At 40.7% G+C, this 17,951-nt stretch overlaps 1 protein-coding gene across 6 annotated transcripts in view; it reads left to right on the top strand.

The window, feature by feature from the left end:
• Positions 1 to 15,967, top strand: part of LOC308045581 (integrator complex subunit 6-like) — a 37,955-nt gene extending 21,988 nt beyond the window's left edge. For 2 of the 6 annotated variants that reach the window (XM_080352917.1, XM_080352918.1), the window contains 11 exons: positions 452 to 604; positions 2,159 to 2,291; positions 8,098 to 8,192; positions 8,937 to 9,047; positions 10,696 to 10,911; positions 11,385 to 11,508; positions 12,080 to 12,222; positions 12,585 to 12,816; positions 13,511 to 13,903; positions 14,474 to 14,567; positions 14,974 to 15,967. In XM_080352917.1, coding sequence (XP_080209043.1) covers positions 452 to 604; positions 2,159 to 2,291; positions 8,098 to 8,192; positions 8,937 to 9,047; positions 10,696 to 10,911; positions 11,385 to 11,508; positions 12,080 to 12,222; positions 12,585 to 12,816; positions 13,511 to 13,903; positions 14,474 to 14,567; positions 14,974 to 15,073 — 1,794 coding nt within the window. In that variant the 3' untranslated portion in view covers positions 15,074 to 15,967. The remainder of the gene's footprint in view (positions 1 to 451; positions 605 to 2,158; positions 2,292 to 8,097; positions 8,193 to 8,936; positions 9,048 to 10,695; positions 10,912 to 11,384; positions 11,509 to 12,079; positions 12,223 to 12,584; positions 12,817 to 13,510; positions 13,904 to 14,473; positions 14,568 to 14,973) is intronic. The other 4 variants (XM_080352919.1, XM_080352920.1, XR_013922801.1 and 1 more) reach the window with 3 other exon arrangements.
• The last annotated feature ends 1,984 nt before the right edge of the window (positions 15,968 to 17,951 follow it).

Genomic DNA, 17,951 nt, shown 5'->3' with positions numbered 1-17,951 from the left:
AAACCCCCAATTCAAGACGGGGGTGGAAAAAATCAGACTTGCAGGGAATATCTTGTGATGTCCTTTGTGAAGTGAGCGCGGTTTCACATCTCTAATCCTGTGAACATCAAGCTGGGAAGCCGAGTTGAAGTTTTCTTTAAACTTATTTGTGTTATTATAGCTTGACATATAGAGGCTTTTAAATATGAACAGAAATAGTTGAACATTAACAGTGTTTTTCTCTTGGTGGTAAGAATGTGTGTATCAGTGTGTGGCTTTTTTTAAGTTCAAGAAATATTTAGTTAATCTATATCGTGTGAGCTTGTATCTTTTCTCTTTTAAAGGAAATTGTGGGAACTGTGAGTTTAAGCCTATGGGATGGTAAAATATCTGCTTATGAGTCTTCTTAATAGAATTAATTTGTTTACCATAAATACTAGACCATTGATACTCTTTTCCCCCTTCCTTTTAGCCTCCACGCACAGCTCACCCTGTCGTGAGGTTCTCCTGTGTCGATTGTGAGCCAATGGTGATAGACAAGCTTCCATTTGACAAGTATGAGCTTGAGCCTTCACCCTTAACACAGTACATCTTGGAACGAAAGTCTCCCCATACCTGCTGGCAGGTATTTGCCCTTTATTTGATTCTAGAAATGTAATGGCGATCCTAAGGTACTTCAGTCTTGGTAAGCCTGGAGAATTGGGGTGTGGTTGCAGACTCTGCATTTGATGAGAAGAAACATATCAAGGTTTCAGTTACCTCCTTTCTAACAGAATTATCAGGAATCAGTGAGTGATCCCTCTACAGGCTCATTTAATTCTGTTTCTAGGTCCATCTCATTTTGCTAAGAAATGTGTCCCGCAGGTTTCGTTCTTGGCTAAATTGAAATTCTCTGTAGGCTTCCATTTGCTTACAGGGAAAGCCTAGCACTAGTTTCCATCATTTTACCTAATCAACAGCTGCAAATAATTTCCACTAGATGGCTGAAACTGCTGATGGGAATTGGATTGCAGCTGTTGATCTTGTTGACTAGACTGGCCTTGAAGAGGTCCAAGTTCTGTTGCTGAAATCATTTTTCACACACTCCTGTTGTGATTTTTGGATAAGTGACTTGTTTTTGTATCCGCTGTAAAATAAGGCTTGTAATTCCCTTCTCAATGGTGCTCTTGTAAAGAATAGCGTAATATGTATGCCAGCAGTCTGTATGATACTTTAGCTGTAAAGATGGGTGTGGAGGTGTCTGTTTCATTCCCCTAGTAAATATTACAACTTAACTGAAAATACAACAAACATATTCAGCATAAAAATTGAAGTTACTTTTAATAAGCTAATTTTAAAAATGTCCTTTTAAGCAGTCATAGGTACGTTATTTGCCACCTAAGTTATTAAATTACTCTGCTGTTTTTCCAAAATTGCTTTTCTTCCAGCTAGATATGAGACCCAAACTAGAGAAATAGGCTCATTGTCATAGAAACCATGTAGCAAACCCTGTTCCTTATGCTCTATTTCCTTTTTACTGCAAGGTTTACTTTGCTTTAGGAAAACTGATTGGTTAGATATGGGTTATTTTGACTGTCTCACTAAGAATATGTGCCATCTTTATCCTGTTGAAATAATTATTTGCATGGATTGCTTTTCAAAGTTAATACCCCCATACGTATACTTAAAAATAAAAAGAATCAATGCTAAGAATGTTGGTGCTTGGCATAGTTAAAAGACGTTTCTTGAATATTTGTTTGTTTTGCTTAATTTTTCTGCTTAAAAAGCTGCAGTTTTCTTTTATCAGTGTTATAAATTGTAGTCATGGTATTTCATGAGTCAGAAGACTAACTTCAAATAGATTGGTTTTTAGCATACCTTCAACAAATATCCCCTATCCTATTTTAAACAATTTCAAAAACTTCAGAGCATCTCTTCAAAGGAGTTTCAATAAAGAACTAAGGATTATACTGTGAAGAGCATGTGCACACTGAGGGGTGCATTAAATGCATGTCATAGCGTTGTGACTGCAGAATCTAAATATGTGTTCGTCCTGATGCGTGCACCCCCAAACTTGGCTCTTCTTGATAACTTGCTGTCTTAATACAGTTGGGTTCAGAGTGATTTTAATTTTGAAATGCCCCATGCTTAATATTCTTCATATTCTTCTAACACAGTGATATCTCTTATTCTTTATCAGGTATTTGTGAGTAGCAGTGGAAAATACAGCGAACTTGGCCATCCGTTTGGGTATTTAAAAGCAAGCACTACTTTAACCTGTGTAAACCTCTTTGTGATGCCTTACAACTATCCTGTTTTACTTCCGTTGTTAGGTAGGTAACACATTTACGTTGGATGGCCAGTGCAGCTACTTCAGAGTAAAAGAAAAACAATAATGGTTGGTGTTCTGCCTTAGTTTGAGACATTATAAAATAATGGAGATCAGAGAGTAGAGAATGTTGCAAACTCTTTAACATAATTTGGGAGGAGAGGATTTTCATACCCCCTCTCCCTTTTTTTCTCTCCAGCAGAGGAGGAGAGCTACCTGCTTCCAGTGCATGTTTGATGCTGTTCACCTCCTAGACACGTAGCCTCTTCCTTAACCTGGAGTAAGCTTCAACCTCCATTCTTTTCCCTCATTTAGGGTGTGGTGTATCCAGGTTTTGCAGTTGCTCTTGTAGCAGCTAATTTTTTACTGGAAGATCAGATGCAGTGTTTGTCATGGGTGTTGGGAAGAGGGAATTCCCTGACGCAATTTAGAGCAGTAAGGAGGAACTGAGTGGTGAAACAGTCTACATTTCTTCCCTGCCCAAAGGACCAGTGTTTGGTTGGTTTTTTTTTCACTCTCACAATGAAATTACTTGCTACAGGAAAGGTAGTGTGAAAAGGTGCTGTGTCAATAGCTGCCATAACAATAGTGGCAGTTGGGGTTCTGATCTAAAGGTAATGGCAGAGAGAAGAGTTTCCTGGGGTGCTACGAACCCTTTCAGTTGTAGATGCTGTAAGGCTTTTTTGGTTTTGGTTTTTGTGGGTGTGTTTAGTCATAGAGAATAACAGTGGAGATCAAGAGAATTAACATTGACTCTTACTATCTTACACAGGATTTTTATGTTCATTTCTAGAAAAAAAACACAGTTCAGGAATGCTTTTCCATGATCCTGGTTATAAAACAAAACAGAAGAAATTTGGGCTTGCTGATAATTTGAATGTCACATAGTCATCCATGTAGCCTAATAATTGTCCTAAAGTGTGCAGGAGGATACTGCTAGACTAATTTAGAGTTTCTGTGAGTTTGTGTGTACTGAATTACTGCAGCAGGTCCACTAGCTGAAAAGCCATCACTGACACTAAATTGATTGCCCTCTTCATTTTGATGTTGACATCTGCAGTTCTGCTGTGTCTTCCCTGGCAGCTCTTGTCTTCCCCCTACCTTTTTTTGCAGGGGCATAAAGCTCTTCCTACTCTTTTGAGAAAGGCATTTTTCGGTCTATGTAGCTCTGTTCTGCAGTTTACTCACCTGGTATGCCACATCTTCAATTTCTGAAGGCTCTTTAAAGGAAAATGCAGAGCTTCCATGTTGCCTGATCTGTAAAGTGGATGTTTTCTCTAGAACACAAATTCCATATTGTTAATACACATACACAAAGTGTTACGTTCGAATCTTGTTCCAGGACTTTGTTTATCCTTGGTCTTTAAGGCATGGTGGAATTAAGTTTTGTGGAATATACATAAAACAGGAAAGCAGATCTGGCCCCTTTTCTGCTTAGCAGTAGTACAGAAAATGACTATGATGATAAGCAGCATTTGTAGATGTTTTAAAAAAATACTGAGTCTGTGTTAGTCTCTGTGGTAGGTAGGGGTTGTTTCTGTTTTTAACCCTTCCTCATGTCTGTCTTAGTGCATACCAACAGTGGCTACTGATGGATCAGCAGAGGACTGTGATTTGCCTGTGTAAAACCAACCTTTCATTGCTCTCACCCAGATTATAAAGGATGTGAGAACTCCCAAGCCCACAAGTCTGCTCCGTTCAGCCACTGCTACCCATACTGGTGCATCAGTGAGGTTCTGGTGGCTGCTGCCCTATGGTAGAACATTGTGTTGGAGGACAGGACTTGTTTTGGGGTAGTACTGCAAATAATCTCTCTCCCTTCCTTCTAGTGACTCTTGGAGACAAATCCAAAGCCACTTTACAACTGTATTTTTGTAATGGCTTATCAAGTGGCTTATGTGTGTTCAGCTTTGTAAACAGATAGCGAGATGCTTAAGAAATTTTTTCTTGCATTTTTGTGTTCCTTCTGCATTTTTGAGCAGGGGAAGTTTTAATTCTGTGACTGGAAAATAATGTAAGAGACAGGTGAGAGAGGCATGCATGAGGAAGCTTGCAGAGCAAACTGAGAACAAGTTGTAATGGTCTGTGACTGAAGAAGGTAAATTGTACCTCATCCTGTAGATTTGCTGATTTATTTCTCAGTTTCTGCAATAATGGATTTGGCGATGCTGTAGCCTCTTCTGGCTTGTAACATAATTGGGTCTGCTTTTAGAATGTGCAGCTATGTAGGGAAAGGAGCCAGTTACTGAGACTTCATAAAACAGTGAAACCGCACCGTCCATGTGTTAACCTGACCCATGTGCTATGGTAAACTGGTTGTCTGACAAAAATTGTGGTCTCTAGGTGTTTTGCAGAGGTGAGACACACCATGTGTGATGTGCTGCTGCAGCTGAGCAGCTCCCTGTTGCTCTCTCAGGAAAGGCCGGGGAGGCAGCAGGACCAGCTGGGGCTGGTGGGCTGCAGCTCTTGTCAGTGGGAGGCCGGCTTCTGGAGACAGAACTACACAGATACTGACACACTTGGGTGCTGAATATGTTTGGCCCATGGATTATAGAAATTTCCTCTTGAAGGGTTGTTGGCTTTAGCTGATGCTAGCAAAGCTGTTGTGCTTCAGGCATTCTTCTATCTAGAAACAATTGTACAGCCAGGTTCATAAAGTAGAAGTCAAACGAGGGGTCAGAGTGAGAGCTTAGCAAAGGTGAAGTGTACTGAATGCTCCGGCCCTGCCCAGGGTGTTTCCATGGCTGATCCGAGGAGATCTGTGTTAGTGGGAGAGCAGGCACGGCTGGGCAGTAGGAGTGACTGATTATTCATTTAATAGCCTTTCTCTGTGGGTCTAAATATGCAGAAGGATGAGCATTTAGAAAACATCTACCTGTGAAGGACTGCAGCATGGACAGTTTCCTTTGCTTTTACAGGCTCCTTGAGAGAACCTGAAAGTAATGATTTTATATATTGGAAACCAAAAGCTGCCTTTCAGATGTGGACATAGCAAGCTGTGGCACTGGGAGGCAGAGCCAGACATTTTGCATCAGCAGAAAAACATCACCACAATACCTTTTTTTAATGGTGGATGCTATTTTGCATTGTAGTGCTGTATTTTTGGCGAGGTTGGTAGGAAGGCAGGGAAGGATACTGCTTTCCATGAATGTAAGATCCTGAGTCTCAACTGCTTACACCAACGGGCTGTCTCTATTAGTGCAGAGGAATTAGAAAGCTCAGAGAATTACAGGACTCAGCAGGGAATGAATGGTGGTGTACTTACTCAGGTGGAATTTATTGTGAGTGGTGATTTTAAAAGTGTAAGTTTTTACTTTGGGTTACATGATGCAAGTTATCACAACGAGACTGTTGTTGCGTGAATGGTTCGTCTAATTAGACTCCAGATTAACTACTAAAATTACCCGCTGACCATTCTCTCTCTCATGCTATTTTTTCTTTTGTTCATATACTGTTCATCAAGCTTGAAAGTGCGTCAAGCCCCCATACATGGTACTGGCTGCTAAAGATGTGTATTGGTGTCCAATTTGTCACAATTTGGTTGTTGTGTATGTTAACCTGAAGTGGATAAAGACTTTGCAACACGGTTTTAAATTAACTGGTCTGTCTGTAGTTTTACTTGATCTCTTGAATTGTTGCAGCTTGTGGCCCTTTCCTAGTGGTTTTTAGTGCCATGTTCCCAATTATCCAGTGCTTTTAGCTTCCTCTGAGTTTAGAATCAAAAAGAATTCTGCATAAATGGACTGTACAGAGAGTAGTATCTGAAAATGAATAGATTAAAACTAAATCTCCAAAAGTTTGGGACTTAATCTGTGAAAGACATAGTTAACTGGATTATTGTCTGGTTGCTTATTTACGTAAATGATTGGTGATGTGCAGCCGAGGGCACAGTGGAGAAAATACATTTCGGGTGCCTGTGTTGCAATCTGCTGACCATGCGTCTCAAAACTCTTGCGACAGGCAGGTAAGATGTTGACACTGATGTTCGCTCTGAAACTTGTGGCTGTACCACCATGACCGTCTGCCTTTTAGAGGGTCGAGTTCCTGCAGCAAGTTTGTGCTGTGGGGAGGCTCTCGTTTTAAATAGACAAATCTTTGAAGATCTACTTAGATTTGAGAAATTCTTACTTGGATAACAAAGATCAGGGAGGTGGTTCTGCATTCGAATTCTCAGACTGCAGCTCTGCTGTGGATTAAGAATCGTAACTAGCTGAGTGTTATGAAGGCCTGTGCCATTCAAGAGTGGCTGTGCAGTCCAACTGGAGTGGTTGTAACCTGGTCCAGCCTTCCCAGTGCAAGAGCTGAGACAGTAATAAAGTGCTGATAAGGGGTTCAAGGTTCAAGCTGTACTCATAACCAGCTCTTGAAAATATTAGAACGTATATAATACCAAACATTTTACATTTCAGGTTTTTTGTTTTCATTTTGAATTTTGAGAGAGGGTTATAGTTTAACTTCCATTTTGCTGCAAAGTGCTGATAGGCCTATAAGATAAGAACTGTTGTTATTTTATATTTGCCATATGTCATGATATCATCACGGGTTCTTTTGGATAATAGTGCTAAGCATGTGGTATATTGAGATTTTAAATGGAGCTCTAACTTGTCCTCTCAAACTCCCCCCTCACTTCCTTCAGGCCAGGAAAGAGAACAATTAGCATCTGTAGTGTGGATTATATGTGTGGTACAGATTTCATTTAGTTTGGAAAATACCTGTAATTAAGTGTCATTTGACTATGAGAACTTGGAAAATCCTATCTTAACATCTGTTCGATTTGTGCAGAATACCACGCAAGTTAAATTTTCTTCTCCAAATACATATTCCTGAAAGCTCAATCTAGAGAAAACAATTTTCTTGCTGCATCTGTCTTTCGCACACCCTCTTCTGTGCATCTCTGTCTCCTACAGCTCTCTCCAGTTAATTTTTGGACATCCCTTCCCCCAGTCCTGCAGATCCTTCTATTAGCCTCATTTTACCAGCATGCTACAGCCTTACTAAGGAGAAACTTGATCTAAACTGGTAATTCATAATTTAAAGTGACAAATTGCAGGATATTGTGTTCATTTTTGATGTTTAGAGGTCACTGTCACAGTTTATAGCATGCACAGCAAATCCTTCATCTCGGTGACTCCTAAATGGCCGTATGCACACCTGTAGTGCGAGCAAGGGATTTCTAAAACGGTATCCAAAGGAAATAATCTGTCTGGTTGCCCTTCTCTTAAACAGCAGCAGTTTTTGTAGCTGATGACTGTCTCTTGTCTCTGCCTGTGCGAGAGTTTGCTGCTGCGGCAGGAGGCAGCCAGGGCTGTTGTCAGCGCAGTCCAGCAAAGCTGACCACAAGGGTTCCCTGCTCTCATTTCTTTTTCTTTCCCTTTGCTGCCCAAGAACGTGTTCATTGGAGACCAGAACTCATCATACAGCCTAAACAAAACATGGAAATAAAAACCAGTTAATGTAGTTGGTTTGATCAGATACAGGGAGTCCTTGATGATGCGAGAGGGGTGAAACTCTTACCAGGTGGACCTGTTGCACCTTCCATGCTGCTAGTAGTTGCGTGTGGTATTTGTCTGGTGTATCTTGTAAGTTTGTCTCTGACAAGGACTTGTTCTGGATTGTCCACTGCAGCTAGGACTGGGGATTCACAATCCTTCAAACCTGAGGCTAAGCACAGTTTTTATGGGGAAGCCCCACTGGGAGATGGGTGGAGGGAGCAAAAAGTGGGGGGAAACTTGGCACGGTGAATTTTGGATAATGCTGATGGTCTGGAACTATATAATTGAAACCTCCTTTTGTTGTTTTCCTTGTTGCAGATGACTTGTTTAAGGTTCACAAACTTAAGCCAAATCTGAAGTGGCGACAGGCTTTTGACAACTACTTAAAAACAATGCCTCCCTACTACTTACTGGTATGTTCCTTTTCCCATTCCATCCTGCTGGGTATAATGGCTGGTGTGACCAGAGTCCTGTGCATCATACCTCTTCCTAGTACATTTTGTTTACTTAATTATGATGATGTTTTAGGTAGCAAACATTTTGCTTTGCAGAGGTATGTAGATCAGGTCAAGCATTTTTAAGAAATTAATTTCTAGTAATACTGAATAATAGTAACTTTATTAAGATACTAAATGTGTTTTCTGTTCATTATTAAATAAGCTTTGATCGAAAGTACTTTAGATTCTTCAAAGAAACTGAAATTGGCATTGTATTTGTAACTTGATAAAGAAAATGCATATTTATCTGTTTACTAATGTGGGTGAAGTGCTAGAACTTGGGAAGCTGATGCTAAGAGAACTGGCTGGGCCAAACAAAGGCCGGGGGGAGGCACCGTGTCACCTCTTACATGTAGCTTGGACAATGCACCTCAATATGGACTTGCATCATCCCGGCTATTCTGGTACTGAGCCTTTGAGTGGAAATTGCCAGCGGCACCGCGCTGTGTGGTGTCGTGGGAATGTGGCAAAATGTCCGTTGCGAGCTAGTTAGACTGCCAAACTCATGTCACACGTTATCTAAATAGACTTGAATTTTAGTGGCCAAAAGTGGAAAAGCTAGAGCACTAATCTATGTGCCTTAGCTTCCTGTAATTGATCTTATAAATTTTTTTTTAAAGACTTATTCTCTTACTATTGTGTATTTTGTTTTCCTTATAGCCATTAAAGAAAGCCCTAAGGATGATGGGAGCTCCAAATCTGATATCAGATAATTTAGATTGTGGACTTAGTTACAGTGTTATCTCTTACCTTAAAAAACTCAGCCAACAGGTAGTATTGATAAAACCTTTGCCATTAGAAGTGCGTTGCTATTTAGTTTGTGGTAATCTCATTACAAAGCAGTTAATCCCTGTGGGAGTTCATATGGGTGTACAGCATAATGGAAGATTGAGCATTTTCACCGCAAATATGGATGAATCCAGAGTGGTTCTGTAGCCAGAGATTGTGCCTTCTGTAAGTGGAGGGGAGTGCAAAGGAGACCTCTTCAGCTCTGTTTTAAGTAACTGCTAGACCTTTAAACTGTAAAGTTTATCACTAATTGGATGTATGACGACTCTTGCCGTTGTTCTTCCCAGCTGAAGGCAGAGGCTTGCTCTCAGTCTCGTGTTTATTTCCATGCGTGCCTTGGCAATGTGTATGTTCCCCAAAAAAGTGTATGTTCTTGTTCACAGGGAACAAAATCATAGTTCAAGCTTTCTATCTGAGCATCCTTTTTCCTTCAGGTCAAATCCATTTCATGTGTTAAGTGTGACCTGGTGGGAAATAGTCCTAGATACCTTTTTCTCTTTGTTGAGGCTGCTGTTTCAGGAGTAACTGTCCGAAAGCTGTGCCTCCGTAGCACGAATGGTTCTTACAACAGTAGTTTAATATCTGGAAGTCAGTGGGGAAGCAGCACAGTCTTTAAAATTACCAAGAAAAAAATCCTCTTCCTTAAAGAATGCACAAAATAAATTCCAAAAGCCCCTGAATGACAGAGCATCTATCTAGCCGTAAAACTTCCTATGGTATTTCAGTAACTTAATGATATGCAAATTCATATTATTTATCTGCAATATGGACTTAGAATGGCTTGAGATGGCTACTGTGGTTTTCACAGACATTCTCGGCACATAAAACAGCGTAAATGTGTTGAATGCATTATAAGCTCCTGCATTAGGGACGAGCAATTCCAGAGTTCTGCTGTGTTCCTGCCGTCCTTAAATTCAGGGTTTCCCACAGATAATGACGCAAACTCCGCAGAGGATGAGATCTGGGGGCAGCGGGTTGCAGTCATGTGGGGGTTGGTTGGTTGGGATTTTTTTGGAGGTATTGCAAGTGTGTGAAAATCTTACTTTGAACACAGTTAAAGCTTAATACAGTGAAATTATCTGTAGCCATAATAAGAAATCTGTGCTAATTACAGAAGTAATATGTTTTTGGAAACTCGCTGATGAAGCTAATTTCTTTCACGACTTCTTGTTGCAAACATATACTGCAAACCTTAGTTCGTAGGTTGTTTTAAAAAATAAAATCTGAAATTGTGTTACTGTATCTAAATAATACTGGTTTAAGATGCAACTTTACAGTAACCTAAGGCATCCCACCTTCCATTTCTTATGTTTTCCCTTTAAAGATTACTTTTCAGGGACACAAAAGAGTCGCAGACCTGCAGCAAAATCAGGGCTGTTCACAGACATCTTACTGGCAGATAAATTTAGATACACTAGCTAAATATTTTTTCCATATGCTAGCACTTTAGGATTTCTTTCTTGAGATTTAATCTATGTAATCAAATCTATCCCTGAGTAGGTAGTTCTCCCATTTGTTAGGTAGTTGGGAAGTAAATTTGTGGTTTTATTCTGTTAATGTACTATGTGTTTTGTACTGGAAATCTGCAATGCCTGCTGATTCTTTAACTCATGGTGTGATTCCATTTTAGACAAAAATAGAGTCGGAACGGATAATAGGTTCAGTGGGTAAGAAAGTTCCACAAGAAATTGGAATAAAAGTGAAAAACCACTCCAGTGGCCTCTCCTTGGTACACAGTAGGGATTTTAAGCAACTGCTGCAAGGGATCACTGGGGAATCTCCACTGAGACTGGCGGAAATGAATGTAAAAGAATTTGCTGGCTTCCACATAGGACTTTTGAACAAGGTAAACAACATAGTGATCTTGTATGATTAAGCAGCCGTTCTCATCTGTTATAAATGGGTAACTTTTATACGGACTTAGTGTAGAAGAAGGAAGTGCCTTCAGTGCAGCATAGGCATGAACAGTAAGAAGAATAAATGCAAGTTTTTGCACTTGATTTTGGGACGCTGTTTGAAAACCCCATGGTAGTAAACAAAGATTACTTTGTTTTAAGTGACAATCTCTGCAAAAGACAGCTAGCGGTGTTCATCCAGGAATTAACAGGCTTAGTCTTAATGGAGCTGAAAGCACTAATGCCCAATAAGGTCTTGTTGAAAAGACAGTCACTGAGTCTGCTGTATCCAGGTACAGAGCTCGGAAATTACTTCAGAATAATTTTCTTTTAATAGTTGAAATTATTGCAGTTCATAAAGGAATTCTCTGTGCATGAGAACTGATGAGTTAACTGAAACTTACTTGTTTTGTTATAAAACTAGGATTTGAAGCCACAGGCATTCAGAAATGCATATGATATTCCTCGTCGCAGTCTTCTAGACCAGCTAACTAGAATGAGAACCAATCTTCTGAAAACACACAGGTTTATCTTGGGGCAGGATGAAGGTAAGGAGCCACTGCTCTTCATTAACAGTTTGGAGAGAGTACAGCTATTTTTGTTATTCCCTGAAGTAGTATTTTCTGTCCTAGATGTGGGAGCAGAAGGGGCCATTGCATCAGTTGTTGAGTCAGTCAGTGTCATTTTCTTGACTCTCAAGGGGAAAGAAGGAAATTTTTGCCTTCTGTCGTGCAAAATGTCAGACTTGCTTTGAATTTTAAAAATAAGTTTCATGGGAGACCTTTCTCATCCATTGAGGTTCAGTCGATACGGTTTTCATAGCAATATTGGCTTAAAGCAGAGAGGGGGCTTATTTTATTTTACCCTTGTTAGGTGCTGGTGATGTAAAGATGCAGTTGTTAGCATAGAGATTAAACTTGCTCATTTTTCATTCTTCTTCTGCTAATTAAGCTCAGCTCTTGCCAGCCTTATTTCCAAAATCGTAGTCTTCAGCTCTTCCTCTGTGGTGAAAAGAAATAATGATTTCTAGTTCTTAGATGCTAAGACTTGTGAAATGCGTGAACTTTGTATTGCCTTAGTTTTAAGGAAGACTAAATTAGATCTCTTGCTCTGTTGCAGACAGCCTTCATAGTGTTCCTGTTGCTCAAATGGGAAATTACCAGGAATACCTGAAAATGATGCCTTCACCCCTTCGGGAGATTGACCCAGATCAACCAAAAAGACTTCATACATTTGGCAATCCATTTAAACAGGATAAGAAGGTAGGAGCCGCCATGCTGTCTGCTGTGTCTTTGTTTAGCATGGCTTGAAAAAATTTGTGAGTACAGTTTCTCTCCCACAACTGCTGTATGTTACTGACCTGTGCTGTCACGTGTGGAAAGGAGCGCTGTCTTCCACGTGGTCCAAGAGAAACGCGTAAAGAATCCTGCTGATGTACAGAGTGGCGCTGGTCTGTCTCTGCTTACAGTGTACATTAGGTATCTCTGTTCTGAGAGCTGTGAAGTCTTTTGAGAGCCACCTGAATTTTAACACGGAGGGACTTGATCCATCAATGAATTGATGAAACAGTTTCTATTTTGTAATATTTTTGTTTTGTTTTGTTTTAAATGTGTTTTCTTTTCAGGGTATGATGATAGATGAAGCAGATGAATTTGTCGCTGGGCCTCAGAATAAGATTAAGCGTCCTGGAGAGCTCAATACTCCAGCGTCACTGAAGAGAAGGCGCAGCATGTCGCCACTGTTGAGACGGCCACAGTCACCGCCGGTCGTGACAAATCACGTTGGTGGGAAAGGGCCACCATCCGCTTCTGGATCCCCATCGTATCTGAACCTCAAAGGTGTCCCAGCAAATAAAGGTATAACAACTTGTAGTACAGCAACCTACGTGGTCACAAGTGGAAATATCTGTGTAAAACAACAACAACAAAACAAACAAAAACACACCAAAGAAAAGCCTCTCTGTGCTTTGCGAGTTGGTTCAAAAGGGTGTGTCACCATGTACATATGCTTTATGTAGGACTGAATTTCTTTTGTTAGCCTGGATAAACAGGCAGCTGCTGTAGCTAATGAAGTCTGGGATAAAAAATAATTTTGAACTGTTTTAATAAAAAAAAAATACCGAAACCTTTCACCAGGATGGTTTTGGCGGTAGCAAGGTCTTCAGATCAGCTTTTAGTTCTCGTTTGTGTATTCTGTGGTGGGGAAGGAAAGTTAAAATATGGTTCTGTTTTCATTTCCCACAAATACTAATTTTCTCACGCACCCATTGTAGCAAATGGAGTCAGAAGAAAACTCTGGTAGCTGGAATTGGGGGAAGGAAGGAAAACATTAGTTTACTTAGAAGTCATAACACTGCAATAGGAATACAGAAAACAGTGACTTGATGATAGTGAAGCAGGATGGTAACAGTCCAAGGTGTTGCCTTGGTCACATCAAAGGAGATTCGTTCAGCACTGTTGTATCACTACACGGTACTTCAAACAAGGAAGGTTACGGAACTTTTTGATACTGTAGTGATGCACTAGTAAGATACATCTTTTTAATTTGTAGATATCAATAATAGCATTGTCCAAGATGGTAATGGAGAGAAGAAAGCAGAAGATGGTCAGTCACTGGAAAAGCAAATTGATGGCTTGCCTGTGCAAATGGCTCCTTTGGTTCCAGCTGCTTTGGGAGAGGATGAAATGTTACCGAATGACTTGGACTCTCTACCTGTTGAATTCAATTGTTTAAGTGAAGATGGGTTGGATCATAAACCTGATACCAACGCACTTGTTCGAGGGCCTCTAAATTACGGTGTGGCTGGAGATGACCAAAAACGAGTAATGGAGTCTACTTCTGAATCTGTGCCAAATTCATTTAAAATAACACCGACGATGTTGGAGGGAAACAATGCTGACATCAAAATTAAGGTGATGAAAGAGGTTCGCAAACCTGGAAGAAGTAAGTTTTGTGTGTGTGTGTTGTGTTTTTTTTAAATATTATTAGTATCTTGTACACAGTGCTAGAGAGAAGACTTTTTTTTGAAATAAAGAGCTATTTTCAATACACGTACAACTTTAGATTTTGAGTAATTGAATAATTTCTGATTGCTTGCACATGAACAATGGAGGGACAAAAAAAAGGAAGAAAGCTTTTACATGCTGGGGAGGTGAGTTGAAGTTCAGACAGCAGTATTTAGGAAGCTGAGTGTCAAGTGTCCTTGTTTGTCCTTGAAGATGGGTTAACTGCTATAAGAGGTGCCCTGTGAAAGCACCTTTCACAGGTGTTGTCTTTGTAGCTCTACGAAGGTGTTACAGATGATCTAATGACTCCAGAGAGACTTTGCCTTGTGCTGTGCTCCTTGCAGAATACGTCAACAGTATCAATTCAGATTAGTTGCGTCGCCTCTCTGTGCATAAAGCTAATTAAATGTGAAACTCTGGACTTTGTTTTTTCTTTTGGCTGTTAAGTCTTATTCAAAATGCGTTTACAAGACTTAGTTTAATATGTAGATTTTCTCTTTTTTTTTAGATTATGAAAAGATTTTCTCTCTTCTTGAGGAGGTGCAAGGTCCTATGGAAATTCAGAAGTATTTCATTGAATTTGCTATCAAGGAAGCAGCAAGGTTTGTATACATATAAGTGATACAGAGTCATAAATGTTACTTCAGAATTATGATAGTAAATCACAAAATTTTCCAGTACTAGTATTTTCTGTTTTCCTTTTTGACATATTTTAGTTATTGTGGTAGTTTGTTTGACCACCAAACCAACTATTATCTTTTTATGGAGTTTAAATGTAAAATAGAAAGACAGGTCATTATTGAAGACCCACCCAAAATTTGGGTGGGTTGGGGAAGGGTGGCTGTATTTGATTTTCTGGTCATTCTTATGCTAGAAATAAAGCAAGTTCTTCCATACTGGAAACAGAGAGCACTGGTGATGTGATTTGTCATGACTGAATAATTTTGAGTTGTGGAAGTGTATTTTTGGAAGAAATAAATTACGTTGTGCTCTGTCTCTCTTCCATAGGTTTAAAAAACGAGTCTTAATACAACACTTAGAGAGAATACTAGAGGAACTAGAGTTCAACAGCCTACCCAACAGAGTTAATCATGTCAACAGCAGATAATAATGTACCGGCCAGACGAATACGGACCAGGAATGAGTTTGCTGTGCCACAGAAGAGTGGAAGAGGACATAGCTGCTGCCCTCACCATCTTGGCAGCCAAGTGATTTTACTGTCACAATCTGAGAAGAAGCAGTGGAGCTTTAACTTTAAGAACCTCTATCGGCAGAAGCTGGGCTATAACCTTAAGGATTTGCTATGAAAGGTGTGGCTTTTTTCCTGTGGAGGGTGCTATTTGCTCAACAGGCTGAAGAAAATAAGCATTGCTGCCCCTCCTGCAGGTGATGAGAATTTACTCAGTTGAACGCTGTCGTTAGACATTTACGTGCTATAGGCAGCAGGTTGCACTAAAATGGGGCACTGTCAAATGCACACACTGTCTGCATCGTGGAGAGAGCCCGTGTGTTCCCAAAAATAAAAAAAACCCTCCCAGAAACACCTGCACTGGTAAAATTGCATGTGGCCACCACAGAGACAAGGGTCTTGTTCCCGAGAACTGCTAGCCATGCCTTTAAACTTGAGATTCAGTGTAGATTGAGAGTAAAGAAACTGCTATTGTGTTAATGAAAGCTAAAGACAGCCCTGTGACTGTTACCACCCGATGGTCACTAAACAATCTACCTCAGACTCTCTTCTGTTTTGTCTGCAGACATTATGAAAGTGCACCTGAGGCTTCCCAGGTCCCCGACTTCAGTTCTCTTTCATCCTGTGAGGAGGACGGAGATTCTTCAGGTGGCCTTGGCACACGCTGTGCTTTGGAAGCACTAAAAGGAAACGCTTTTAAAAACGTGTATTTTAATGTTCATACAAAAGAGATTATTTTGAACAGTATTGTTACCAGATCACTAATTTGATATTTTAACTGTATAAATTTTTTTGGAACATATGTATATATAAAATAAACCATTTTATTAATTTTTAATAAGTGCTAATCTGAGGAGTCTGTAGCGGGCAGCACTGAGTGCCTCCAGTTTTCTGTTTCCAGCAGACTGTCCATATTTTTGTAAAGCCAGTGAGTAGTGGAGCTGTACTGCAGCAGCACCCGATCTGCACAGCCTCAAACACAGCTTGTGGTGGTAGCTGCAGAATGTGCTTGTACCCTGGAGCACCTGCCCCATCCCTCAGCTCAGCCTGTGTGGGGTGCACGTTTTTACTCAGTATTAAAGCCACGAAGTTCCAATTTACCAAACCCTTGGTTACCTGAGCTGGTATCCTGTTCTCTGTTCCTCTTACTCTATTTTGTCCAAAGGTAATTTTATATTTCACAAAGCATACAAAGAAGACTGAAGCATCTACCTGTAATTTTTTTCCTTTAAAGCAGTACTAATAATGTGCCTGTAGCAAGCGGCTCTTCTAATAATTGTGTATTTTCAGGTGTTCACATGTACCATCCTCTGATCCTCTAACAGCTTTCTTCTGAAAACAGGGTGAAGTTGTGCTCGTGTTAACTAGCTCTTTACCTCGTACTGCAAATACCCTGGCGATTCTGGTTCACCAGCCAACATGTGAGAGGCAGGGAAACATATTTTAGCTGATGATCCTGTACTTCTCTGTTCCTACTGGTATTTTTAGTACTAGCCAGCCTGTGAGACATCTTTTCCATCTGCCCTGAAGCAGTGGCCTTGTCTTTCTGGAAGATGCAGTTTGACCATTGGAATTACACCAGTGAAATTCAAGAAGGAAACAAAATCCAGCAACAGCAAATCTCTGTCAAAATGAATTAATTGGCATGGGGAAAGGCATTACTATAAATGTATGGTTGAGCATTTAAAATCCAGAAATACCTTGGAATGATACAAAAGGGGGATCCACTCCTTCAGAATTGTTACATGAAGCTGTATGTCACCATGATGGACCTCCCATGCCTAGTATTGTACCCTTAAAAGGGAAATTATTTACAGAAGGTCAGATATATTGTGCGTACCGTGTTTTAAAATGGCCTGGTTGCATGCATCAAGTTGTATGTAATACGCTATTTCTGAAGTCGCAGGTGGTAAGAGGAGACAGTTCTATCTAGTTAGTGGTTATTTAATTTTCTTTCCTGGTTCCAGAGGCAGTGACTTGATCATAATGTGTCTGAGCAGGGGCTGAGTTTTTAACTAGTGACCTTGTTAGCGTGTAAACCCAATCCTTTGATGTGATGTGGTTGGCTGCAAAATGAGCTACAGGAACCTGGTGACTTTCATTCACTTTTGGAATCTTACACCTCAGAAAATACACAGGAAAGTCAAAATAGGCCAAGTTCAAGCAGTGAGAATTTTCCATCACTGTTATTTTATCTGAATAAACTGACTTTGGATTAGAATATCAGAGGGGACCTAGACTTGAGTCTTCGTAGGACGGAAGATGTACCGTCCTGGCAGGTCCCGTCACTGAAGAGGTGAAGAACAAGGAGTGACAATAACCCAGCTAAGAGCGCACAGCCCTGCGTCCCAAGCAGCACAAGATGTTCGTTGCTTCCTTCAGAAACAGTAAACGCTCTGCGACTGTTAAAGAGAATCTTAAGGGAGGTAACTCGTGAGACAAACAGCCATGCTGGATGCAGGTGGAAGCTGCACGGAACACACGCAGTGTGAGGTTTTGAATGTCACGCTTCGCTTTGGGTGCAACTGGGACAGCCCGGAGTGTTGCGCTGGTGCCCAACCTCCCCTTCTCGGCAGAGACTGTGAGCCCAGCAGCAGCGGCTGTGTTACTGAGAGCGTTACCATCTGTCCTGTGCGCCGGAGGTGGCTCCGCATGGCGGGACTGCGCCTGGGCAGCGCGCGGGAGACAGCGCAGCTCCGGAAACCCGTGTGCATGGCATCGGGAAAGCTGGCTGTGCTTTGCTCCAGCTTATGTTTCTGAGGCCTTATCTAAGGCTGAAATACTGCAGCACAGTTAA

The sequence above is a fragment of the Nesoenas mayeri genome, assembly GCF_963082525.1.
Source record: "Nesoenas mayeri genome assembly, chromosome: 13".
NCBI lineage: Eukaryota > Metazoa > Chordata > Aves > Columbiformes > Columbidae > Nesoenas > Nesoenas mayeri.
The sequence above is the reverse complement of the archived record's forward strand: the minus strand, read 5'-3'. Positions and strand labels throughout refer to the sequence as shown.